Here is a 27,018-nt window from a genome sequence, read left to right on the forward strand (position 1 = left end):
AGCGACATCACAAATTTGGTACAGAGCAGCTGCTAATTCTTATTAATGCACAATATCACCAAAGTGAAAAAAATATTTTAAAAAATGTAGGCCAGCATGTTACATTGATAGGCGAAATAAAATACATTTCAAGTGACCTATCTGGCCCTCGTCTGGTGTCAGAATTTTCAGGTTGCACCAGAATGATTGCAGGGCATCTGACATGACTTCACATCCAACGATAGCTTTTATTCTTCTATTCTGCTGGATGTTATTTTATCCAAGACATCGAAGTAGCCTGAGAAAAAAGTGTGGTCTTGCATGAAATTTAAATTCAGGGCTTTCTGCTTTACATAGCCAGCATCTAATCATTCGATCCATTGATTGCTAGAATGATAATATACTATCTTATTTTATGATCTCACTTCATATTTCTCATCTTCTTCATACCAGAGATTTGGATCGACTGTGTCTGGGAGTGGACCTGACTTGGTGCTTGTCATATATAGGAGTTGACATGAGTTGTCATGTTGTATCAAGTACTGCATCCTTAAAAATCTAATTGGGTGCCCAAAATGAATCTTCAATGAAGGGGGGGGGGGTGTAAAAACATTACTTTTTACAATTTAATTTAGACTTCAGACTGTTAGAATGAATTCAAGATTACATTGCAAGGATTACAGCTAATTAGCCTAAAGTATTATCAAGGCGAGGAAGAAGACAAGCTGATTTTTTAAAAGAAAACAATCTGGTGTGGCGCACTCACACAACTTTCCTTGCCGTTGTGAAAATTGATCACCTGACGCTAGTGTTCCCGCGCATCTCAAGTCTACTATTCAAAGATGTGAGCCAGCTGGTGACAGGGCAATAACGCTGGAGACACACATGAGGTCTGCTATCTCTTCATAGTGAATGATTTAATAGAATCAACAATAATTTGCAATTGAATAATCACATTCTCTCGAATTTAAAGCTCATTTTCAATTTTAGGTGAAAATGTTACTGAACATTAATTGTAGAGATTTTCATGCTCAATATACTCCACTTGATTTTTTTCGTTTCAATTGTATCTGAAGCCTGATAATTGGGAATCTATCTGCATTGATGGGGCGAAGGTCCTGAAATTTTTACAGATATGGGACTTGTGGCAGTTGATAGAGCTTATTGATGACTATTTTAGGTATGAATTTGATCAAAATCGTTGGAGCCGTTTCCGAGAAAATCATGAAAACCCCTGTTTTTGACAACATTTTCGCCATTTTAGCCACCATCTTGAATTGCATTTGATCGAAATTGTTCGTGTCGGATCCTTATAGTGAAAGGACCTTAAGTTCCAAATTTCAAGTCATTCCGTTAATTGGGAGATGAGATATCGTGTACACAGACGCACATACACTCACACACACACACACACACATACAGACCAATACCCAAAAACCAGTTTTTTGGACTCAGGGGACCTTGAAACGTATAGAAATTTAGAAATTGAGTACCTTAATTTTTTTCGGAAAGCAATACTTTCCTTACCTATGGTAATAGGGCAAGGAAAGTAATAACTTTGACTCACCCGCATGCATTGACGTTTGGACACACATTGCTCTAGAGCGAGCATGCTGCACGTTTCGGGCGATGATGCCGGAAGCTTTGTATTAATTTGCGTTCTACTTGTACAGAAGCAGCTGGTTTAGCAGCTGGTTCAGATTGGATTCAGCCACAAGCCCACAATCAGATTTAGCAGCATCATCAGTAAAATAGAAATTGACCTGTATTGTTTTTCACTTTTGACTGTAAAAGCACATTATCGTGCAAATGAGAACACAAACATTTAGCATACTCTGTAAGTTGCGTAAATTGTGGAAAGAGAGTGTTAATTGAGTTTAGCGTATTTTTATTACCGTATTGTAGTCTGTGAAACTTACCAAAATGGAACAGCAGTGGATTGGATGTACAGTTTCAGTGGATTGTGGACCTTTACATGGGACTTATCAAGGCGAAGTTAATAAAATAAACAAGGAACAACAAATCTTAATTCTGAAGAAAGCATTTCTTAATGGTGCTCCTCATCCTGACGGCAATGTCACCATTATGTAAGTAGGCTAAGTTACTTCATAGCCTATTATTTCAATCTATTTTATAAACAGAGCCATATGATATAAGTAAATGTCTGGAAATTAGCATGACTTTCTAATATGTAAGCTTGTAAATCTCTTAGGATCCTTAGAAACTACAGATAGATACGACCAAATCATTGAATATTGCAGACCAGACTTAGGCCCAAGTTATATTTGATGTCTTAGTTTGACCACTACAACATACAAGCATGTAGCAGCTGGACGTAAACTCAGAATCATTATTGACTGAATTCAAAATCACGGAGATTAGTTAATTCAATTGGTCCTTATTACTTTCTTTTTGAATAAAAAACGAAGGATAGGCAAATGTTAGCATACAGGTGTATTCTTTCAACAAACTCATTCAAATTCAGTAGGCCTACCTTGTATCGTTCAAGTTATTAAAAACCTTTCTGAAGATACTGAATACTTATGTCGTGCATTTCTATTAAAATAGGTAATAAGAAAAGTTACCTAGGAAGAAAGGATTTTAGGTCAAGTTAGGCCTACATATTTTAGCCACGTGCTTGACAGGCTTCAGAAGATGATATGCATCCAATGTTTATCCATAGTCTACTCCTGTTACTCACAGACTATAATTCCTACTTAGTTGCTCAAGCTAGACAAACCTGCTGGACTTTTGTGCTGTCCAGAAACGGATTCAGCTGTGGCATGAGAGTGCAGATGGCACTGGCATGAAGCTCCAGGTGCAACTACAAACAGCAGCAGATTTGTCATATGACAAGATAGTGAAAGACCCTGAACCCTCTCAGAGCTGAGTGTGCCTGTACAAGAGAACCCTGATTGACTTGGAGACAATCATAATGACGTGCTATACTGTGAATGTCCAACTATTAAAATGCTGGCTACCACCAGAATGCAAACCACAAGGCTTTCTCATTTTTAATGACAAAGCTGTTGAAACACTGATTTGTTATGTTAATGTTAAATGCCTTTATTTTCACACTTCAAAACATTGTGGGTGTCGTGGGCGAAGTATATGTAGATTTAATTCACCTGACACTAACGAAGGAATATAACTTGATTATATCATATTATAATAAACCATTTTTAAAGAATAAAACTTTTGAAGAACTTTCAGTCAAGCCGTAGAGATAAGATAGCATAAGAAGATATCCCTTGGTAAAGGTCGTCATCTCAAGCCGATTACTGTCGACTACTGTCTATTATTACTGTCTTGGCCTGGTGAGAGTGTAAAGGTGCGTACAGATTTACGCGCCGCAAACACGAGCAATTCACTTTTAATCAGCTGATGTCAAGCTTTTTATAGCTTTTTATATCTGTATCTTACCGTTTCTGTAAAAAATACAGATATAGTCAAGTGATTGAAAGTGAATTGCTCAAGTTCGCGGCGCTTATATCTGTAAGCACCTTAAGAACAGCACAGTATGAGAGACTAGCAGCGTCACATAGCTTTAAAAAAAATAGTTACTAGGACTATCTGCATGAGTTAGCAGTGAAATTTGGAACATGAACGCCCTATACAATGGGATATGCTTTCGTTTCTCTATTTTAAATCTCAGGTGAGCTGTAATATAGTTTTAGAAAGTAGAATATGAATGTTATTTAAATCTATGAATGACACAATCTGTTTCAGGTGGGAGATGATTAAAAACTTATCAATTCTGAAAACAGCGGAAGAAAACAAAGAAACTAAACCAGCGACTAGCAGAGTACAAGTAAGAAAGCCTGTAGCGAAGAGGATGGACAGATCGGTGAGTGAAAATATTGTTGCTTCAAGAGCGATGCCTAAAAACTGCGTCATGAACCGGATGACAATGCCACAGTCCTCTTCTTCACACAATTTGGGAGAATTGGCCACCAAAGCAACGGTCCCAAGTGATTTTTCCGCCTCACAAAGCTCGTATCAAGGTAATCCATCAATATTTATCATATTCAAAACCAATTAGCTAAACTCTTGAAATAAATACTAATATTGTTCACTTTTCAATGCTTAAATTATGACATAGCAGTCTGGTTTTTATGATTTGATTTGATGATATGCTATGTCGTAAATAAAGTATTGAAAAGTGATCATTAACAAGCAGATCATAATGGAAAGTGAAATTTGAAGAGACTATTGTATCCAACTCGATGCTCTCGGAAAGTAAAAATCGATAAATACTTTACGAGACCAGACACGCCCAAGTATTCCAAATATTTTCATAGGAACCGTTGAACACAGCAAAAAATTAAGAGAAACTTATTAGCTAACAAAACAATTTGAGTAAGAAAGGCTAAAGTGTAGTGTACTCCAGATGGTGTATTCCATGAGTAGACTAAAATAAGTTTCTCTCTGTGAAGATGCCAGGCTTAGGGAGAGACCATATTGAGGCGTTTTTAAACGAGTCGTCAGGGTAGAAAGCTTTCCGATTGGCTGTGTGGTTGGTGCTCGGGAATCAGATGATAATCAGCCAATCGGAGAGCTTCTTGCCCTGCAAACTCCTCTGAAAACGCTCAAAGCTGTCTCGTTCTTACTCTTCAATATCGGGGCACCGAGCTTCGCTTATTATTTTTTTTTTACTTTCCTTGCCCTATTACCATGGGTAAGGATAGTATTGCTTTCCAAAAAAAATTAAGGTACCCTAATTTCAAGTTTTCTATACGTTTCAAGGTCCCCCTTAGTCCAAAAACATTATTTTTGGGTGTGTGTGTGTGTGTGTGTGTGTGTGTGTGTGTGTGTGTGTGTGTGTGTGTGTGTGTGTGTGTGTGTGTGTGTGTGTGTGTGTGTGTGAACTCTCCATTCCTAATCAACCGATTGACTTGAAATTTTAAACTTAAGGTCCTTATACCATGAGGATTCGAAAATAAGGAATTCAATAAAATTGAATTCAAAATGGCGGATAATTACTAAAAACAATGTTTTTCTCGAAAACGGCTCTAACGATTTTCTTCAAATTTATACCATGGATAGCTATTTATAAGCCCTATCAACTGACATGAGTCTCATTCATGGGAAAATTGCAAGATCTTCGTAATATTTTTGAGAAAAATGCCGGCTAATCACCAAAAAACCATGTTTTTCACGGTTTTCTCGAAAACAGCTCTAACAATTTTCTTCAAATTTATACCATGGATAGCATAGATTTATAAGCTCTTTCAACTGACATGAGTCTCATTTCGGGGAAAATTGCAGGAGCTCCGTAATATTCTTGAGAAAAATGGCGGATAATTACTAAAAAAAGTTTTTCACGATTTTCTCAAAAATGTCTCGACTGATTTTTTTCAAATTCATACCCTGTATAGTTATTTATCAGTTCTATCAACTGGCATGAGTCTCCTTTCTGGGAAACTAATGGGGGTCCACCCCATCCTTGAGAAATGGACTTGGTAACCTCCTTCTCGTGCATGAGCTAGGTAGGTAGAGCAGCTCATAAAAATCTGGTGTGGTACACTAACACAACTTTCCTTGCTCATATTTGAAACTACGATCAAACTTCTGTATATGTGTATATATAATTATTGTTTTCAGAGTACTTTTTCCTTAGTGTAAATTGTGAAATTCGATCATTTTTTATTCGTAATTTTTTTAAAGTCGTCAAAACAGCTGTTCTACAGATGAAATATCTCGACTATGTGTTCTTTTTATGAACTGCGCTACCTACCTACCTCATGCACGAGAAGGAGGTTACTAAGTCCATTTCTCAAGGATGGGGTGGACCCCCCATTAGTTTCCCAGATAGGAGAATCATGCCAGTTGATAGAGCTGATAAAAAGCTATCCATTTAATAAATTTGAAGAAAATCGTTAGAGCCGTTTGAGAAAACCGTGAAAAACATGGTTTTTTAGTGATTATCCGCCATTTTTCTCAAAAATAATACGGAGCTCCTGCAATTTTCCCAGAAATAAAAATCATGTCAGTTGATAGGGCTTATAAATAGCTATCCATGGTATAAATTTGAAGAAAATCGTTCTAGCCGTTTTCGAGAAAACCGTGAAAAACATGGTTTTTTGGTGATTATCCGCCATTTTTCTCAAAAATATTACGGAGCTCCTGCAATTTTCCCAGAAATAAGACTCATGTCAGTTGATAGAACTTATAAATAGCTATCCATGGTATAAATTTGAAGAAAATCGTTGGTGCCGTTTTTGAGAAAACCGTGAAAAACATGGTTTTTTAGTGATTATCCGCCATTTTTCTCAAAAATATTACGGAGCTCCTGCAATTTTCCCAGAAATAAAAATCATGTCAGTTGATAGGGCTTATAAATAGCTATCCATGGTATAAATTTGAAGAAAATCGTTCTAGCCGTTTTCGAGAAAACCGTGAAAAACATGGTTTTTTGGTGATTATCCGCCATTTTTCTCAAAAATATTACGGAGCTCCTGCAATTTTCCCAGAAATAAGACTCATGTCAGTTGATAGAACTTATAAATAGCTATCCATGGTATAAATTTGAAGAAAATCGTTAGAGCCGTTTTTGAGAAAACCGTGAAAAACATGGTTTTTTGGTGATTATCCGCCATTTTTCTCAAAAATATTACGGAGCTCCTGCAATTTTCCCAGAAATAAGACTCATGTCAGTTGATAGAACTTATAAATAGCTATCCATGGTATAAATTTGAAGAAAATCGTTAGAGCCGTTTTTGAGAAAATCGTGAAAAACATGGTTTTTTAGTAATTATCCGCCATTTTCTCCGCCATCTTGAATTGAATTTCATTGAATTTCTTATTGTCGTGTCCTCATGGTATAAGGACCTTAAGTTTAAAATTTCAAGTCAATCGGTTAATTAGAAATGGAGTTATCGTGTTCACAGACATACACACATACACACACACATACACACACACACACACACACACACACACACAGACCAACACCCAAAAATCATGTTTTTGGACTCAGGGGACCTTGAAACGTATAGAAAACTTGAGATTGGGGTACCTTAATTTTTTTTGGAAAGCAATACTTTCCTTACCTATGGTAGTAGGGCAAGGAAAGTAAAAAGAACACATAGACGAGATATTTCATCTGTAGAACAGCTGTTTTGACGACTTTTAAAAAATAATCGAATTTCACAATTTAAACGAAGGAAAAAGTACTCTGAAAACAATTATATATACACATATACAGAAGTCTGATCGTAGTTTCAAATATGTTGCCGCCAATCGTCATTATGTTAGAATAGAATAGAATAGAACTTTATTTACACTTCACAGCAGAAAATGAACATAATACAAGACCATTCTTCTTTTGTAACTTTTTAACAAAATACACAAATATTCTGTACTGAATATAATATTATATCATTATTTTCTTCTGTAATCTATCTCTCCTGTAGCCTATTGAAGGCAAAATAATAGTTCTTTAGGCTTAGCCGTAGCCGTCAGCCGGGTTGATAGGTTTCCTTCATTATAAACAAATTACCAATATTAAATATTCTCACACCAATTTTTTTTCGCCCTTATTCTTCGTAGCACTTCGTACCTTTTAAACAGCACTGAACGATTATTTTCGAAACAAATCAATACATGAAAATGCGTCAATGTGGCTGGACTAGTCAAACACGAACAAAACAATAATTCAACTAAAAAAGCAATTTAAACTTTGGAAAAACATATTCAATAGGTTCTCTTTCAAATTGAATAAAATTTGCAAACAGAAATATATATATATATATACAGCATATGTATTCTTAATCATATTATATTGGGAAACCATTCATTAACATCTATAAAAATAAAAATAATTCTAACAACGCATCATTGCAAATAACCAATTATAAACTTAATATTATATCAACTCATTATCATCAGCTTATCTTTTCCAATGAATTATGAAGCGGGGAATATTCATCTTGATGAAGAAAAGGACATTATTCCAAAACAATAATCACTTTGAAAGATAATTACAAGAAAAAATCGAAAAGGAGAAAGAATAACAGAAAGAAAAATTGAATAAAGAGAGAAAAAACTTTATCATTCATGATTTAACTTTAAAAATTGAACTCAGTTATCAACTCTCGCCTGTACCTCCAGGCATCCCTCAAATATCCTACTAGATTTGTCCAACATTTCCCGTTTAGATATTCGATCACTGTCTCCCTCTCTATTATCGCTCTTCCCAGATAATTCCTTCTTATTTCACTCAAAATTGTACAACTACCGATAAAATGATAAATATCTTCAGTTTCTCGACTGTTGCACATCGAACAGATACCGATCCCCTCTTGTCTGTGCGGTGCATGATTGAGTGGCAACAGTCCTCCTCTGGCTTTAAAAATCATCGAGATAACATTCCTTTTGGTCTCATCATTTATATAATTTCTTGTCGTCTCGTCAATTTTTATATCTGTATAAACTCTGTGGAACTGAGATCGCTGCCGTCTCTCTAGCCACTTATCTTTGATTTTCGCTTTTATTTTGACCATTGCCCTCTCCCACGTCACCTCCCACCCGCGCCTGAAATCCACTGCCTGCCAGCTGTCCGCTGTTATCGGCAATTCAATATTCAACTCATTCAAAATCCGTCTCCATTCAGCATACCAGCCGCACTTATCTCTTAAACAGTGTCTCGCTATCAGTGTTCGATATCTTTCACCTGGTAATTCAAATGAATTCAATCGTCATTATGTTATTCCCCTGAATTATTCTCGTTTAAGAATGGGGCTCAGTTCAATGAGCAAGGAAAGTTGTGTGAGGGTACCACACCAGATTTTTATTCATTGATAAACAGAACACAATTCTCTAAAATGATATCTATCGCAGCAGGTGTTTATATTTCACAGCTGCGATATTTTGATTTTTCACATACTCACTCGCCCACTCATTTTTTTACTATCCACAGCTGTTTCAGCCAAGGATGAATAAAATTTTCCTTTTAATGTCCTTCAGCGAGTTTTCTCAGGGATGAGACCTAGTGCAATCGAATCATAAACCTATTACCGGTATATTCCAAATTTCGTGAAAATCGTTAGAGCCGTTTTCGAGATCCGTTGAACATAAATAATCATATAACCAGAAATAAAAATATAAACAGATATACAGAAATTGCTCGCTTAGTATAATAGGATAAACACTAGACATTTTAGTTAGTAGACTATGCATCCAGTTGAGAGTGTGGCTATGTCGAGGACGCATGGCAATGTCGAACGCCCCTACATTGCTGGGCTTTTACCTCAGATATAGAGTCCCAAACAAGGTGGGCTTTGCTTGCCAGGCTCATTTTTGTGCATGAATGCATTCTGAAGTCCTTTATGAAAAAATAAATCAATGTATGCGTACATTTGGAGTACAGTTGATAGTTGTGCATAGTAAGTTAGAGAGCGTATAATTTTCGTATACTATTCTGTTTACTAAACACCAATGAAGTAAAGGTGGAATCAATACGAGTTTCAAAGGTGAGATTTCATAAAATAAAATTGCTACATCATGCGTGAATGTAGAACTTTGATGAACATTTCCATTTGTTTGAAACTCTATTTAACTTTTTCTTCAACCATAGAAAAAATATAGCTTTAGGTTTTATGCTATCTTTTCTCCATACTTTAACCCACCAACTGATAGGAATGATAGGAATAAGTATCATGTTTCTATGTGAATAAAATGTTGATAAAATTGTCGTGTAATACTTTCAATGTCAATGCATCCTGAATTCTAGAGCATGCTGAATACAGCGACAATAGTAAATTCCACTAGGCGTCCACTAGCTGTCAGGGGAACACGGAAATGGAAATGCCATGTACATTAAGGTGCGTACAGATATACGCGCCGCGAACATGAGCAATTCACTTTAATCAGCTGATTATATCTGTATTTTTACAGAAACGGTAAGATACAGATATTAAAAGCTTGGCATCAGCTGATTAAAAGTGAATTGCTCATGTTCGCGGCGCGTATATCTGTACACACCTTTAGAGTTCCGTACATTTCCAATTTCGCGTTCCCACGACAGCTAGTGGAAGCTTAATGGACTCAAGTCTGAAATGGCTGCCCCTGGTCTCAAGGTCGGAGCCACCCAAAGTGATTTAATCTTTTTACCCATTCTCAAGCAATGATCTTATGTGGGCAACACCTATAAACAAATTAAGTCTACAGATGAGTTTTTGCAAACTGTCAAGATAGTGTGTGCTTTCCCAATTTTTTTAATAACCAGATATAGAGTTAATGCTAATGTTTTTAATGTTAATGATATATCCAGGGCTATTCTTTAAGCCTCAATGGTTTACAAGTCTTTCCAGGCATTTTTCAGTCCATGCTAATTATGAAAATAATGATGGACCTTTTGTATGATCTTGTATAATCCTCTTGCAATAATTGATATGCTAATACATATTCATGTTCATGAATGAGGTATTTGTGAATGTGATGCTTATGATTGAGAAAGAAGCAAGACGCTGATAGAATGGTCCAGTGATAAGAATTTCAGTGAGCACATCACCATTGTTGTAATGTGTTTTCATAAAAAATGTTCCTACAAATTTGAAATTTTAACGTGTTTCAACAATGAATAAAATGCCTTCAATTGTGCTGAGTAAAATACAAGGTGCGCCAGAGAAACTTACTTATTTGAATGATCAATAAAAACAAAAGTACTTTTCCAATCTTTTCTTTATTTTAGAATACAATATCTAACTTTTTTCCATGCAGTCTTGAAAATGACATCAGACCAATGGCGACCCCCATTGAGCATATACTGAAAAAGTCGATTTTTGAAATTTCGTTGCAGTATATGAATCGGTATGTTGGCAACGGCGTCGCGAATGTTGTTCTTGAGGTGTGCTATGGTCCGTGGTCGATCGACATAAACCAGGGATTTCAAATAACCCCATTAAAAAATCGCATTGAGGAAATGAGCTTTGTCAAATGACCGCGTCTTCAGGCAGGTTGTCAATCGGCATATCACATGCCGACGGGCAAAAAATTTTGACGGGCAAAAAATCGCGTTCAGTCAATTCTTGAACAACAGCCTATTTATAGGGATGAAATTGAAGGTCTTCATGGAAAACTCGTCTAACAGTGGAGTGGAGTCAGAAATTGCCATAGAAGCAGCGTGTTTGCGAGCCCAACGCCAGGGAGAACGCATAACTGACTGCCTCACTCTTTCAATATTTTCTGGAGTTCTGATGGTTCGTTGAAGTCCATTTCTGGGTTTAGCGACACTTCCACACTCCTGAAATGAGTTTAACCACGACAGAATCGAATTATGGCCAGGAACGAGTCTGTGGGGAGGAATTTCAAATCGAGCGTGGAAGGTGATCGACCATTAGAAAAGAAGCTCTCAACTACGAAGGCCCGCTGCTCTCTAGACCGGAGCATAATGGCTTTTTACTTATAAAATAAGTAAAATATTTCTTCATTTTTTTTATTCATTGTGATACATTCTGTGATTTATTTGAAGAATAATGTCAACCTTCAAAATTCAAAATCTTCAAATCATTATTCCTGGACCAAAAATCAAGTGACGAAGCAGTGTGTGATATCATAACCTCAACCTTTGGACAACATTAACTTTTTATCAAAATTTGTGGAGAGAAATAGTACAGGCTCAGCCTAGTTTTTCCTTCAATGTCATAATTATATTATGATTGTAGTATTTTGTACAATAGATAAATAAAAATAACTTGAGGGAGGATAAATTTGGGAACTTCCCCCTCCAGATGCGCCCCCTCCTGCCCCTCTACACGACCAATTCAACGCACGGGATTTTTTTCAAATAAGTAAGTTTCTCTGGCTCACGTTGTTGAATAAAATTGAAGATCTTGTCATAATTGGACAAATAATATAACATGGCGATTGTTTTAAATTAATGGTGATTGAATAATTGATTTTTTTTCAGCCGGTACAACACCAAATAAAAAGGACCGACCTCGACAAAATAGTAGATGGGTTGATAAGAACGAAGCGTGTTTTGGCGAGCCCGTAGATAATATAATGCACAAAGAATTTGATTTCGAGAAAAATTTGGCTCTATTCAACAAAAAGGTGAGAGGAAGATTTTTTTATTGAAGTGAAAAATGGAATTATTAGTGAATTGTCATAACCGAAATTCGTGTTGCTGTTCCAACACGTTTTTATAACCTTAGATAATCTGATGCCACAGTTTGAAATGTGAAGTGTATGGCCAAGTCAATTTAATTCAATTTATTCACAACAAACAAAAGTACAATGAGGAATAAAACAACAATATAGTATAGGTAATAAAACAATAATAGTCCAGTCACTATAAACATTGATGCTTGCAATATGTAGTTATGTTTTAAAATACATTATTTAGATACATGAGAGAAGTCCAGAACCAATTTCTTTATGTTAGATACAGAGTGGCCCAAAACCTCGTATCTTCGGTTCATTTTCCAGTGATAAGAATTTCAGTGAGCACATCACCATTGTTGTAATGTGTTTTCATAAAAAATGTTCCTACAAATTTGAAATTTTAACGTGTTTCAACAATGAATAAAATGCCTTCAATTGTGCTGAGTAAAATACAAGGTGCGCCAGAGAAACTTACTTATTTGAATGATCAATAAAAACAAAAGTACTTTTCCAATCTTTTCTTTATTTTAGAATACAATATCTAACTTTTTTCCATGCAGTCTTGAAAATGACATCAGACCAATGGCGACCCCCATTGAGCATATACTGAAAAAGTCGATTTTTGAAATTTCGTTGCAGTATATGAATCGGTATGTTGGCAACGGCGTCGCGAATGTTGTTCTTGAGGTGTGCTATGGTCCGTGGTCGATCGACATAAACCAGGGATTTCAAATAACCCCATTAAAAAATCGCATTGAGGAAATGAGCTTTGTCAAATGACCGCGTCTTCAGGCAGGTTGTCAATCGGCATATCACATGCCGACGGGCAAAAAATCGCGTTCAGTCAATTCTTGAACAACAGCCTATTTATAGGGATGAAATTGAAGGTCTTCATGGAAAACTCGTCTAACAGTGGAGTGGAGTCAGAAATTGCCATAGAAGCTGCGTGTTTGCGAGCCGAACGCCAGGTAGAACGCATAACTGACTGCCTCACTCTTTCAATATTTTCTGGAGCTCTGATGGTTGGTTGAAATCCATTTCTGGGTTTAGCGATACTTCCACACTCCTGAAATGAGTTTACCCACGACAGAATCGAATTATGGCCAGGAACAAGTCTGTGGGGAGGAATTTCAAATCGAGCGCGAAAGGTGATCGACCATTAGAAAAGAAGCTCTCAACTACGAAGGCCCGCTGCTCTCTAGACCGGAGCATGATGGCTATTTACTTGAGGGAGGATAAATTTGGGAACTTCCCCCTCCAGATGCGCCCCCTCCTGCCCCTCTACACGACCAATTCAACGCACGGGATTTTTTTCAAATTATCAAGCTTCTCTGGCGCACCTTGTTGAATAAAATTGAAGATCTTGTCCTAATTGGACAAATAATATAACATGGCGATTGTTTTAAATTAATGGTGATTGAATAATTGATTTTTTTCAGCCGGTACAACACCAAATAAAAAGGACCGACCTCGACAAAATAGTAGATGGGTTGATAAGAACGAAGCGTGTTTTGGCGAGCCCGTAGATAATATAATGCACAAAGAATTCGATTTCGAGAAAAATTTGGCTCTATTCAACAAAAAGGTGAGAGGAAGATTTTTTTATTGAAGTGAAAAATGGAATTATTAGTGAATTGTCATAACCGAAATTCGTGTTCCTGTTCCAACAGGTTTTTATAACCTTAGATAATCTGATGTCACAGTTTGAAATGTGAAGTGAATGTTCTATGGCCAAGTCAATTCAATCCAATTTATTCACAACAAACAAAAGTACAATGAGGAATAAAACAACAATATAGTATATGTAATAAAACAATATACTGTAACAATAATAGTCCAGTCACTATATACATTGATGCTTGCAATATGTAGTTATGTTTTATTTAAATACATTATTTAGATACATGAGAGAAGTCCAGAACCAATTTCTTTATGTTAGATACAGAGTGGCCCAAAACCTCGTATCTTCGGTTCATTTTCCAGTTTTCAGATATTTCCGCCAAATCCAGTACTCGGACAGAAAAATTTGCTCTCGTATTTTTTTTTATTAAAAACTTCTGAACACCTGACAACAATGCTCCTTGTATTGTGAAAAACACCTAATTTCTAGTTTCAACCATCATCACTGCCAACTAAATTGTCGTCACATTGATATTTCGCACAATGATATAAGTTCATGAGATTATTTCCTATGAGAATCACCCGTTATATGCACTTCATTACAGTATTTCCTAGAGGAGAGGCGTGCACCTCAAGGACACCTCAAGGATCAAAATTTCAAACACGACACAATGCTCGGATCTCATCCTACTACATTCCATTCTTCTCACTCTTGACACAATGCTCGGATCTCATCCTACTACATTCCATTCTTCTCACTCTTGACACAATGCTCGGATCTCATCCTACTACATTCCATTCTTCTCACTCTTGACACAATGCTCGGATCTCATCCTACTACATTCCATTCTCACTCTTGACACAATGCTCGGATCTCATCCTACTACATTCCATTCTTCTCACTCTTGACACAATGCTCGGATCTCATCCTACTACATTCCATTCTTCTCACTCTTGACACAATGCTCGGATCTCATCCTACTACATTCCATTCTTCTCACTCTTGACACAATGCTCGGATCTCATCCTACTACATTCCTTCTTCTCACTCTTGACACAATGCTCGGATCTCATCCTACTACATTCCATTCTTCTCACTCTGACACAATGCTCGGATCTCATCCTACTACATTCCATCTTCTCACTCTTGACACAATGCTCGGATCTCATCCTACTACATTCCATTCTTCTCACTCTTGACACAATGCTCGGATCTCATCCTACTACATTCCATTCTTCTCACTCTTGACACAATGCTCGGATCTCATCCTACTACATTCCATTTTCTCACTCTTGACACAATGCTCGGATCTCATCCTACTACATTCCATTCTTCTCACTCTTGACACAATGCTCGGATCTCATCCTACTACATTCCATTCTTCTCCTTCTTGACACAATGCTCGGATCTCATCCTACTACATTCCATTCTTCTCACTCTTGACACAATGCTCGGATCTCATCCTACTACATTCCATTCTTCTCACTCTTGACACAATGCTCGGATCCCATCCTACTACATTCCATTCTTCTCAGCTCATCAAGGCGGTTCAAACTCATGCATCATAAGTCAAATTCGGTCGAAAGATGGGAAAATCAACCGAAAATACGAGGTTTTGGGGCACTCTGTATCTAGCACAAGGAAATTTTGCATGAAGAGGTTCTGGACTTCTCTCATGTATCCAAATAATATATTAAAAAATTAAAACTACAATATATTGCAAGCACAAGCACATCCCCTTTTTCATGTCTATGTAACTCTTGTATAACAAAAAACAATCACAATCAACAATAGATTTTTCCATTCATTGACTCTTTTGAAATCCTTCAACTACCTACTCATAGAAGAATATGTTCTGTTATGAATGTGACTGGGTAATAAACTGTTTCTTTTTCAAGTGTTGAATGTGTATTATTTTATAGATTCTTATATGTGTGACTTAGTAGATTATATTTCATGTGGATCACTCAGTTTTATTCTATTTTTTCTCATTTACAGGCTGTATATGACGAAATAAATGCGCAAAAGCCAGACTTGGTAAAGCAAACTGACAAGCCAGTGAATTATAGGCATAACGAGAATGTACTTGAATCAAATCCCATGAGACTGAGGCAAATTTCTGTTCCTTCTGTATGTGGCCAAAAAGAGTATGTAACTGGTGAGTAATGTTTCATCATAGTCTTCTAAAAGTGCGTACAGATTTATGTGCCACGAACACGCGCATTTCACTTTTCATCAGCTGATTCTATGCTTATTGTATCTGTATCTTACTGTTTCATTACAAATAAATATAATAAGATTAGCATCAACTGATGAAAACTCTGGTCTATACGCACCTTAAAATGCATTTGATTGAGTTTGATGAATTTAATTCAACCTTGAATCTGTTATGTTATAAAGCAATTGAATTGCAAATTTTCATCCAAACTCAACTTGAGAATTAATGAGCTATTTTTAAATCTTCATCATCTTTTATAAAATCAGTAGATTATCATCCTCTTATCTTATTGTTTTCATACTTTTTACTTTCCTTGCCCTACTACCATAGGTAAGGAAAGTATTGCTTTCCAAAAAAAATTAAGGTACCCCAATTTCAAGTTTTCTATACGTTTCAAGGTCCCCTGAGTCCAAAAACATGATTTTGGGTATTGGTCTGTGTGTGTGTGTATGTGTGTGTGTGTGTGTGTGTGTGTGTGGTGTGTGTGTGTGTGTGTGTGTGGTGTGTGTGTGTGTGTGTGTGGTGTGGTGTGTGTGTTGTGTGTGTGTGGTGTGTGTGTGTGTGTGTGTGTGTGTTGTGTGTGTGTGTGTGTGTGTGTGGTGTGTGTGTGTGTGTGGTGTGTGTGTGTGTTGTGGTGTGTGTGTGTGTGTGTGTGTGTGGTGTGTGTGTGTGTGTGTGTGTGGTTGTGTGTGTGTGTGTGTGTGTGTGTGTGTGGTGTGTGGGTGTGTGTGTGTGTGTGTGTGTTGGTGTGTGTGTGTGGTGTGTGTTGTGTGTGTGGTGTGTGTGTGTGTGTGTGTGTGTGTGTGGTGTGGTGTGTGTGGTGTGTGTGTGTGTGTGGTGTGTGTGTGTGTGTGTGTGTGTGTGTGTGTGTGTGTGTGGTGTGTGGTGTGTGTGGTGTGTGTGTGTGTGTGTGTTGTGTGTGTGTGTGTGTGTGTGTGTGTGTGTGTGTTGTGTGTGTGTGTGGTGGTGTGTGTGTTGTGTGTGTGTGTGTGTGTGTGTGTGTGTGTGTGTGTGTTGTGTGTGTGTGTGTGGTGTGTATGTGTGTGTGTGTATGTGTGTATGTCTGTGAACACGATAACTCCATTCCTAATTAACCGATCGACTTGAAATTTTAAACTTAAGGTCCTTATACCATGAGGACCCGACAATAAGAAATTCAATAAAATTCAATTCAAGATGGCGGAAAAAATGGCGGATAATTACTAAAAAACCATGTTTTTCACGGTTTTCTCGAAAACGGTTCTAACGATTTCCTTCAAATTTATACCATGGATAGCTATTTATAAGCCCTATCAACTGGCATGAGTCTCATGTCTGGGAAAATTCCAGGAGCTCCGTAATATTCTTGAGAAAAATGGCGGATAATGACTAAAAATCCATGTTTTTCATGGTTTTCTCGAAAATGGCTCTAACGATTTTCTTCAAATTTATACCATGGATAGCTATTTATAAGCCCTATCAACTGGCATGAGTCTCATGTCTGGGAAAATTCCAGGAGCTCCGTAATATTCTTGAGAAAAATGGCGGATAATGACTAAAAATCCATGTTTTTCACGGTTTTCTCGAAAATGGCTCTAACGATTTTCTTCAAATTTATACCATGGATAGCTATTTATAAGCCCTATCAACTGGCCTGAGTCTCATTTCTGGGAAAATTCCAGGAGCTCCGTAATATTCTTGAGAAAAATGACAGTTACTAAAAAAACCATGTTTTTCACGATTTTCTCAAAAACGGCTCTAACGATTTTTTTCAAATCCATACTCTGTATAGTTATTTATTAGCTCTATCAACTGACATGAGTCTTTCTCCTGGGGTACTAAAGGGGGGCCACCCAATCCTTGAGAAATGGACTTTGTAACCTTGTTCTCGTGCATGAGATAGGTAGGTACACGGTTTTTACTTTTTCTTCTTCCATATACCGTGGGTACGGTAGGTAGAGCAGTTTATAAAAAGAACACAGTCATAATCAAGATATTTCATCTGTGGAACAGCTGTTTTGACGAATTTCAAAAAAATCATCGAATTTCACAATTTACATAAAGGAAAACGTACTCTGAAAACAATTGTATATACACATATACAGTAGTCTGATCGTAGTTGCAAATATTTTGCCGTCAATCGTCATTATGTTATTCCCCTAAATTATTCTCGTTTGATAATGAGGCTTATAGTTCAATGAGCAAGGAAAGTTGTGTGAGTGTACCACACCAGATTTTTTCTGGTTCTGAAAGTATAAGAAAAAAATGTTCAGTGTTACTCCCTCTATGGTGAGGTCCACTCTATAATGATAGTATTTGATTAACATTGGTGTTGTCTATGCTTGTCTATCTTTCGACAAAGCAGATAGCGCTATCCTTTTCTAGCTCCGCAACGTTGCCAGATCGTTTTTCATTGTAGACATATTATTTACTAAATATTCAATCTCAATTATAAAAATTCATTATTGAATCATTAAAAATTATATTTTTATGACGAACAAATATGATTGATTATTTTTAACATCAGCTATATTCTAGAGAAGGTAGTGGCAAAGAAGATAATCGGCAACGCTGTTCTCCTATCTTTCTCCCCTGTCATTTGTGCCGTGCTATGAATTTAGAAAGTTAATTTTGAATTTAGAATTTAGAAGCACACACAATATAACTTAATAAAAGGGATGCTTGATAAACATACCTAGTGCTAGAGAACGGGAAACCAGAAATGACAAGAGAGACAACGAAATAGAGAGAGAAGGTATCAACTATATTGTCACCTCTTACAGTTAAATTCAACAATTAATAAAACAAAGAAGTTACATCATGAAAACCGAAAATAAAATTACTAAATTTAGAAAGTTATCTCTGATATACTTAATTCGGTAATAACCTACTCAGTATGCTCTACATTTGAAAACGTTTTAGATTGAATCATAAAAGCTTAAAGGACTCTAATTTCAAAAGAGCAATTATTGAAAATTATCATAGATATGTCTCAGAAGTTAATCATAAATGACAATTAATATTTTAAGAAAAGATCCACATAAAATTCTTAGAACATTAAATTTAGAACACACTTGGAAACTTTAAAAACACTATCAAAACATTATCAAATATTAATGATCCCCAATAATAACTATTCTGTATCTTTATATCATGAAAGCTGCAAAGACAAACATCAAAACAAATTCTATGTCATCAAAACAAATTTAGAAAAGGTTAGGGTCCTTGAAACTTCATTTGATCCTTTAAAACTTTAAGATGAGAATTATTTTAAAACATTAATTTAATCAATAAGGGACCTTTAAAAATTCATATACTCATTCAACTTTTAGTAGTTTAGAAGATTATAATTATTTATAAATTTAAAGAAAACTGAAATTCCCAGCTGGATCCTTACAGAGAAAATATGGCCTCACATTTCAATGTAAAGATACAACCGAAAATCTATTACTCAAACCAAATTAAAAAAATTAATAATCTATCTATCCCCAATAATATCTCAAAATTACGATTTAACAAAAAGTCTAATTCCGCACGTTTTAATTGATTGAAAGTCTGTCGTCACTAAAACCCATTTTGTCACATCCGGAGTTCCTGGGACGTTCGTTTAATTTGGAAAAAAGTTGTTTCCTCATAGCCGTTTCTTCAATTTGAATCTAGGCTCGGTGATCGAGCTCTACACGTCCAGATGGACAGGAGACAGCATACCCCAAGCTTCTAGGACGGGCCATCGATTCAGAGGCGTCTCAGCAGCTTAAAGACACACGTTCATGAACCCATGAAATGATGGATTCGTACGTTGATCCCATACTTGATGTTCCCGTACTTACACCGCTTTAGTAGCGGTTATAGGAGAAAAATCTCCATGGTGAGGTGACAATTTGATACTCTCTCTCTCTTAATTAAAGCAACTACTGAGGCAAAGAAAACTAAAAATGCTGCTGGAACAAAAGGTTCCAGAGTCAAACACTAAAAAGCCTAAAGCTGGCATGGAAGCCATGATTAACACCAAGTTCTGATCAGACTACATTTAGTACTGCTTATGTCGGAGGACAGACGCTGAGTGAATCCACTTCGCTTTTCTCGTCTTGCCGTGGACAGCTGTGTGATCGTCCATACTAGATAGACCTAACCAACGTTAACTGTGATTGGCAGTTACTATTCTCTAGAAAAGTTTCCACCAATAGAAAGGAACGTTACAACTACAATTTAAGATGCATTCTCCCACCAAGTGAAAGCTATTTTTCCTTGACAGCTATAAATTCCTTGCCTTATAAGGTTGTGAACCAGACTTATATTCTAGGAAAATCGTTGATCTTCCCACAACTTCTACACACACACCTATAGAGTCGACACTACACAACGCAGAAAAGCAAGGCTCATGAACTAAGCTGTTGCTCCAGGAAAATTGATGTTATTCTTAGGATCATAGCTTCTACGCACACACTTACAGAGTCAACACAACACAACGCCGAAACGCAAAACAGCAAAATCCATTTTCACAACAGGCTAACTTCTCAGGCTAATTCACATAATTCTCATCACTCACAATTGTAACAATATTTATTGTTACACATTATAACGTGAATCTCACTATAGTATATAATAAGCAATTTGATTCTATATAATTAAAAACCTACTCTAGTAATCAGTTGAAAACTAATTTTAATAATGTTTTATTTCCAAGTCATGTAACGTTGTCCCTTTACTTATTTACTGTGTTAGTTTCGAGGATTAATATTGATGAATGTTCTTGAGAATGACAGTGCTTGATTTTATTTCTTGAAAAACAGAATAAATTTTGGTTATTTATTTTCAGACTCCGGTGTTGTTGTTCCGTGCATCACAAGTGATCTTCGACGAGCCATTTTCGATTTTTCTGAAGATTATGGCTACACCTTCAAAAGACAATGCGAAATCATGGGACGTGCCTCCACTGAACTGATTATACAACTTTTGGGAGGAGCGCGCAGGTAATTTCAATTCTAATTTCAAAGAAAACTTTATAGCACAATACTACACTGCATGCTACACATATTGCAATTAAATAGATATTGTATTGAAAAAATCAATAACACTGGTTTTGTTTCTATTTACTCTGTGATCAAAGAGTGTTTTGAGTAAAGGCATGAAGAAAATATAGCATAACAATATATCCATCCCATGGTATAGGGCGTTTATGTTCCCAATTTCACTGTCAACTCAAGCTGATAGTCCAAGTAGCTATTTTCCGTGAAGCCATGTGACTCTGGTAGTCTCTCATACTGTGCTGTTCTTACAATCTCACCTCAACAACACAGTAATAGTCAACAATAGTCGACAGTAATCTGATTGAGTTGACAAGAAATTGGCTTGAAATTTGGAACATAAACGACCTATACCATGAGATATCTTCTTATGCATTTTCTTCTCTATGGTAGTGTACTCCAGATGGCGTACTCCATGACTAGACTGAAGCTCTCACCCGGCCAGAACGGTAATAATCGATAGTAGTGGACAGTAATCGGCTTGAAATTTGGAGCATAAACGACGTATACCATGAGATATCTTGTTATGCTTTAATGTTCTCTATGGTGAAGTTCAACCTCCTGAAAGGCAGTGACGTCGTGTTTTCTTTTTTTGGTAGGGTCTCAGTTCGTCAAGACCTCAGTTCATCAAGTGCCTATTTTGACCATTTCTTGAGATATTTATGAGATGAGTACAGTCGAACCTCTCTATAACAAACCTCCACTTAACGAAATCCTCTACACAACGAATTTTTACCTGGTCCCATGACATTTTAGAGTTTTGGCTGCTTATTTACCTCTATCTAACGATTTTCGGACCTCTAAACAACGAAGTTTTCTCTTGACTTCAACATACAAAGTGTAGTGTGTATTGGAAGCAGACGGTTATTTTCAAGGAATTGTTTAGTTTCAGCAGAAATGTCAATAGACTAAAAATAATGGCAATTCAGGTAGGAAGAAGATAGGGTGGTAGACAGTTAATAGAGGGTGAAACACATGTCGGAAATTGAATGCAAGTTACTGGATATTGAATTCCAAGAATTTGTCATTATTGTAGACCAGGCAGGTGAACGACTGGACTTCCCCATTCTTGCTTTTGTCACACATTTCAATTCTTTGAACTGACTTTGATGATGATAGCTGTGACGAACCTGAGGAGAAGAATCCGTCAGATCAAGAAGTTCTAGAGGCTTTCAAAATTATCAGGCTAGGATTAAAACTGAAAAATAGTGTACCAGACATGTCTGACTGTTTGAATAGATGTGAGTCGTTTATCGAACATGATTTTTTATTCAAATGCGAAATTGAACCGAAAATTACTCACTTTTTCAAATATGAAACATTAACAAATAGGAAAGTTGATGTTTATAGTGAAGTTATTGACAAAATAACCGTATTTTGCGTTCCATCTAATAGTAGTGTAAAGAGTTGAAAAATATTGCTACAGAGTATGTACCTTGATTAAACTCCACTAATAGTACAAATCAAGCTTTCTGAGAATAAATTGGTGAGTTTACTTACTAATTACATTCTATAAATATTCAAAAAACATGTTTTTCTTCAAACAGCATTAATTTTTAAATTTCCATATTAATATTGGCCTAATAGGTACCCTACCTACGTTCGCGATGATATGTTCTATGTACCATATTCATTTATTTACCGCCGTGATACGATATTATATGATCCATAGGATCGTGGCAGTTTTCTTGACAGAACCTCTCAATAACGAACACCTCTCTGCAGCGATTTTTTCTCTCAGGATAATCGACTTCGTTATACAGAGGTTCGACTGTATATGCATTGATCTTTTGAAAGCACGAACTGAAAGCTGGACCAAGTGAAGTTGCCTACACGGGCTGATTGTTGAACAAGTGAGATCTTGATGAGGTGGATGTCGCCAGTCTTTTCATAGGATCATCCTCCGTGGGGTTCTAGTACGTCCAGCGTTTGATAATGATGCGTTTTTGATAATACAGTAAAAATGATTGGATGGTTGTGATTGAATGAAAGTATCGTAATAAAACGACTAATTTGCTAATTGATTCAATTTTGTACAAATGATTGCTACTCATTTCGCAAGTGTTTGAGAAAAATTATTAATTATTATTAAACGAAAATCTCATTTAAATGCTGTAAATCCCCCCGAAGACTTATGCTACTGCAAATATTGGCAACAGGGTAAACAGCTAGATGGAATTCACCCTGTTGTCAATATTTGCAGTAGCAGAAGACTTCGTGGTTGATTTACAACATTTAATTGGGATTTTCGTTTGATAATAATTACTCATTAACTAGCATTTGAACAAATGCAACTTCCAATTTATTTTCATCTGTAGAAAGATTATTTATGAAGTCCATATTCGCACTGAGGAAGAAACCTATTCTAAATAATCGATACAATTAAGTGTGAGCATTAAAACAGTAATAAAGTAGCCTGTTTGGAATAATTTATAGCCTTAAAATGTGTTTTGTTTAAATATAAAACCATAAAAAAACAGGTCTAGTACCTCGAGATGCAAATACTCAATTGGCATTGCATTTTATTTTGTAGTAGTATTTTCCCATGTTGTGAAATTTGTATTGCTTTTATTATGTATTTCTAAGATGTTGTAATTTTATATTTCTGTCAATAAATATATGACGGTGTGATCAGATTGAATGCGTATACGCGAATGTGCAAGTGCAAGCTTGGTTATACATGACGAAGCATGCAGATAAGATAAAAAATCTGGAAAGAGCAATGGGAACGCTCAAACTGAACGCTTGCACTTGCTGGTTGCGTTCAGTGTGATCAGCTACATGCAAGTCACAACGTGTTTCAATGACTCATTTCAAAATTTGTTTTTCGCTGAATGCATGACCTGACTTGCACTTGCACATATACACGTATTCAATGTGATCACACCCTTATGTTCATAAATAATGTTGTATTAGTAATTTGATTGACCTTTTTGACCTTGAAACATGTGTTATTTGTATTTCGACAGACTCAACCCGCAAAACTCTCACCAAAAGCCATTGGTGGTTTTGATGTGTGGCTGTAACAGGGCTGGGGCGATGGGCCTCAACACTGCTCGCCAGCTGTCCTCACATGGCGTGGACACAGTGGTCCACTTGGATCGCGGCTTCCTAGCCACACATGTGGTCAGTCAAGAGTTCTCGCTCTATCACCTCACTGGCCAGAAGTCCACAACTCGTGTCGAAGGTAATTACTATTTCAAAATCTTCTAATAAGGGGTGTCCCACAAAAGGTTCTACATGAACTACATCAAACAATAGATTCTACATGAACTTTGCAACAAACAAACAAATTTACATGAACACAACTAGTTTTAGCACTCATGTACTGAATGAATCGTACATAATATACAGTGTCCCAAGAAAGGTGTAACAGTCAAAGACCATCGATTCTACATGACATTTTCAAAGAAAAATGTCCAGTAAACTTCTCTTATATCGACATAAGTTTAGGAGACATCAATTTTTCGATATGAAAAACGTCATTAACTAGAAAACCATCAGTCAAAATCTAAATTCTAAGGATAAGATTGGAAAGATAAAAAACTTCCAATAAGATTCATATCATTTGTTCCTTTTTTAACTTTTTATGACTGCTCAAAATTGAAAAAGTGCATTCGTCGAGTTCAAAGCCAAATTTCAAACGCTCATAAAAAGTTCAAAAACGTCTCACAAACAAATTATATGAATCTTATTGGAAATTTCTTCCTATTTCCAATCATATCCTTAGAATTAGATCTCGACTGATGGTTTTGTATTTATTGACGTTTTCCATAAATATAGAAAAATCGATACTTCTCGAAAACTAAGGTCGATATAAAAAAAACTTTACTGGACATTTTTTAATGTAGAATCTATGGTTTTCGGCTGTTACACCTTTTGTGGGACACTGGATATTATGTGTAATTCATTCAGCACATGAGTCACTAGTTGTGATTATGTAAAAGAGTTTGAACGTTTTTGGGTACTAGCTATTTCTATATAATTAATGTATAAGTCTTTTCATTTCTGTATATTCGTATTGTGATCTGTAATATAGGCGACTGAGAACTGCCATCAGGATCAGTTGACCTGTGATGATATTGTATCATATGTGTTGATATTGAATTGAATTGAATTTATTGCCAAAAATCACATACACATACTTGTACAATACTCATTAGAGTATGCAATATACAATTACCTACAAATAGACATTGATTGTAACTTGCACAACAATAATTATCAATGTAATATTCGGCACTGTCAACATAGGATTCCTTGTGTGTTAGCAGTGCGTTGCGGTTAACTTATTCTGCTTCAATTCTAGTCAAGTAAGAAGAGATATACAAATCAAATTAAATAGTGCTAAAGAAAGTATTATATCTAATTAACAAAAGGTATATTGTATCGTATATGTTGATACTGTATCATGTGTGGATATTTCTAGATATTAAAAATATCCTGCAGAAGGTTTCACTTGCAGTACAGTTTGTTTGATTTATTGTTTGTGTGTATTTATTTTTGTAAATAATTAAGAGAAATTCGTTAACAGACTTGCCAACGGGAGCAGTCGACCTAGTGGTTGTGGCGTTAGCAAGCGATGCCTCCTGTCAGATCGACGCCTCGATCAAGTCGTGGATTGTGGAATGCAGGGCGTCGCTGCTGGCGATCGACCCGCCGGCGACGGGCACACCGGGCGTTCCGGTCAAGTTGTCGGTCATTCCTCCTCTGCCGCTGGCTCACTGCGAAGACAACGGGCGTCTCTATATGGTCAACCTGGCCATTCCGGAGAAGGTATACTCACAGGTCGGCGTCAACTACAAGTCACCGTTCGGACCCAAGTTTGTCATACCGCTACACAGTAACTGATGTCGTTCCGCTGCTTATTAACTGATACAACGGTTTTTCTACGAGTCATCCCGTTGCGTATTAAGTGATACAACAGTTATTCTACAAGTCATACCGTTGCATATTAATACTGATAGAGCAGTTTTTCTATGATGCAGCATATAACTGTTGTCATCTCGCTGCATATTAACTGATATAACAGTTTTTTCTAAGAGTCATCACGTTTCGTATTAACTGATACAACTGTTTTTCTGAGAATCACCCCGTTGCATATTAACTGATACATCACTTTTTCTATGATGCAGCAAATGAATTGTTGTAATATTTCTGCATATTAACTGATACAACAGTTTTTCTACGAATCATCCCGTTGCATATTAACTGATACAACAGTTTTTCTATGTTGCAGCATATGAACTGTTGTCATCTCGCTGCATATTAACTGATACAACTGTTTTTCTGAGAATCACCCCGTTGCATATTACTGATACAACAGTTTTTCTACGAATCATCCCGTTGCATATTAACTGTTAGAACTGTTTTTCTATTATACTGCATATAAACTGTTGTCATTCCGCGTCATGTAAACTCATACAACAGTTTTTCTATGAGTCAACCCGTTGCATATTAACTGATACAACAGTTTTTCTATGTTGCAGCATATGAACTGTTGTCATTCGGCTGCAAATTAACTGATACCTATAAAACTTTTTCCATGATGCAGCATATGCACTGTTGTCATTACGCATATATTAACTAAAACTTCAGTTTTCATATGATGCAGCATATAAACTGTTGTCATTCCGCTGCATATCAACTGATTCAGCATGCGAACTGTTGTCATTCCACTGAATATTGAACTGACAACAATTTTTCTATGACTTGTTGAAAACTTACAAACTTAAACCATAGAGAGAAGATAACATAAGAAGATATCCCACGGTATAGGGCGTTTATGTTCCAAATGTCACTATTAACTCAAGCCGATAGTCCTAGTACTTCTTTTTCGTAAAGCTATGTCGATAGTCCTAGTAGTTCTTCGTGACGCTATGTGATGCTCCTAGTTTCTTTACTTTCTACTACTGTAATAATAGACATTAGTCAAAAGTAATTGCTTGAGTAGTTGGAAAATAGACTTGAAATTTGGAATGAACAACCTATACCATGGGATATCCTTATGCTACATTTTCTCTATGCTGGAATAGACGAAGTACAACTCTACTGGAATCGATACATCGAATCGAAAAATTGGCTAT

General features: G+C 36.3%; 1 protein-coding gene across 1 annotated transcript; it reads left to right on the forward strand.

Moving 5' to 3' along the window:
• The first annotated feature begins 1,653 nt into the window (after nucleotides 1-1,653).
• LOC111045670 (enhancer of mRNA-decapping protein 3) lies at nucleotides 1,654-26,214 on the forward strand. The gene is made up of 10 exons (XM_039420251.1): nucleotides 1,654-2,066; nucleotides 3,709-3,983; nucleotides 11,891-12,036; nucleotides 12,975-13,035; nucleotides 13,527-13,672; nucleotides 15,707-15,866; nucleotides 20,725-20,878; nucleotides 23,902-24,119; nucleotides 25,467-25,832; nucleotides 25,876-26,214. The coding sequence occupies exons 1-9, from the start codon at nucleotides 1,903-1,905 to the stop codon at nucleotides 25,781-25,783; spliced, it is 1,641 nt and encodes a 546-aa protein (XP_039276185.1). The 5' UTR covers nucleotides 1,654-1,902; the 3' UTR covers nucleotides 25,784-25,832; nucleotides 25,876-26,214.
• Nucleotides 26,215-27,018: the final 804 nt, after the last annotated feature.

This window comes from Nilaparvata lugens, chromosome 2, assembly GCF_014356525.2.
Source record: "Nilaparvata lugens isolate BPH chromosome 2, ASM1435652v1, whole genome shotgun sequence".
Taxonomy (NCBI): domain Eukaryota; kingdom Metazoa; phylum Arthropoda; class Insecta; order Hemiptera; family Delphacidae; genus Nilaparvata; species Nilaparvata lugens.

Bases quoted from the DNA above. Each gene is read 5' to 3' on its own strand.
- LOC111045670 (XM_039420251.1), top strand. From the start codon at position 1,903: ATGGAACAGCAGTGGATTGGATGTACAGTTTCAGTGGATTGTGGACCT. The intron at 2,067-3,708 runs GTAAGTAGGCTA...AATCTGTTTCAG, and splicing joins GACGGCAATGTCACCATTAT to GTGGGAGATGATTAAAAACT. The intron at 3,984-11,890 runs GTAATCCATCAA...ATTTTTTTTCAG, and splicing joins CTCACAAAGCTCGTATCAAG to CCGGTACAACACCAAATAAA.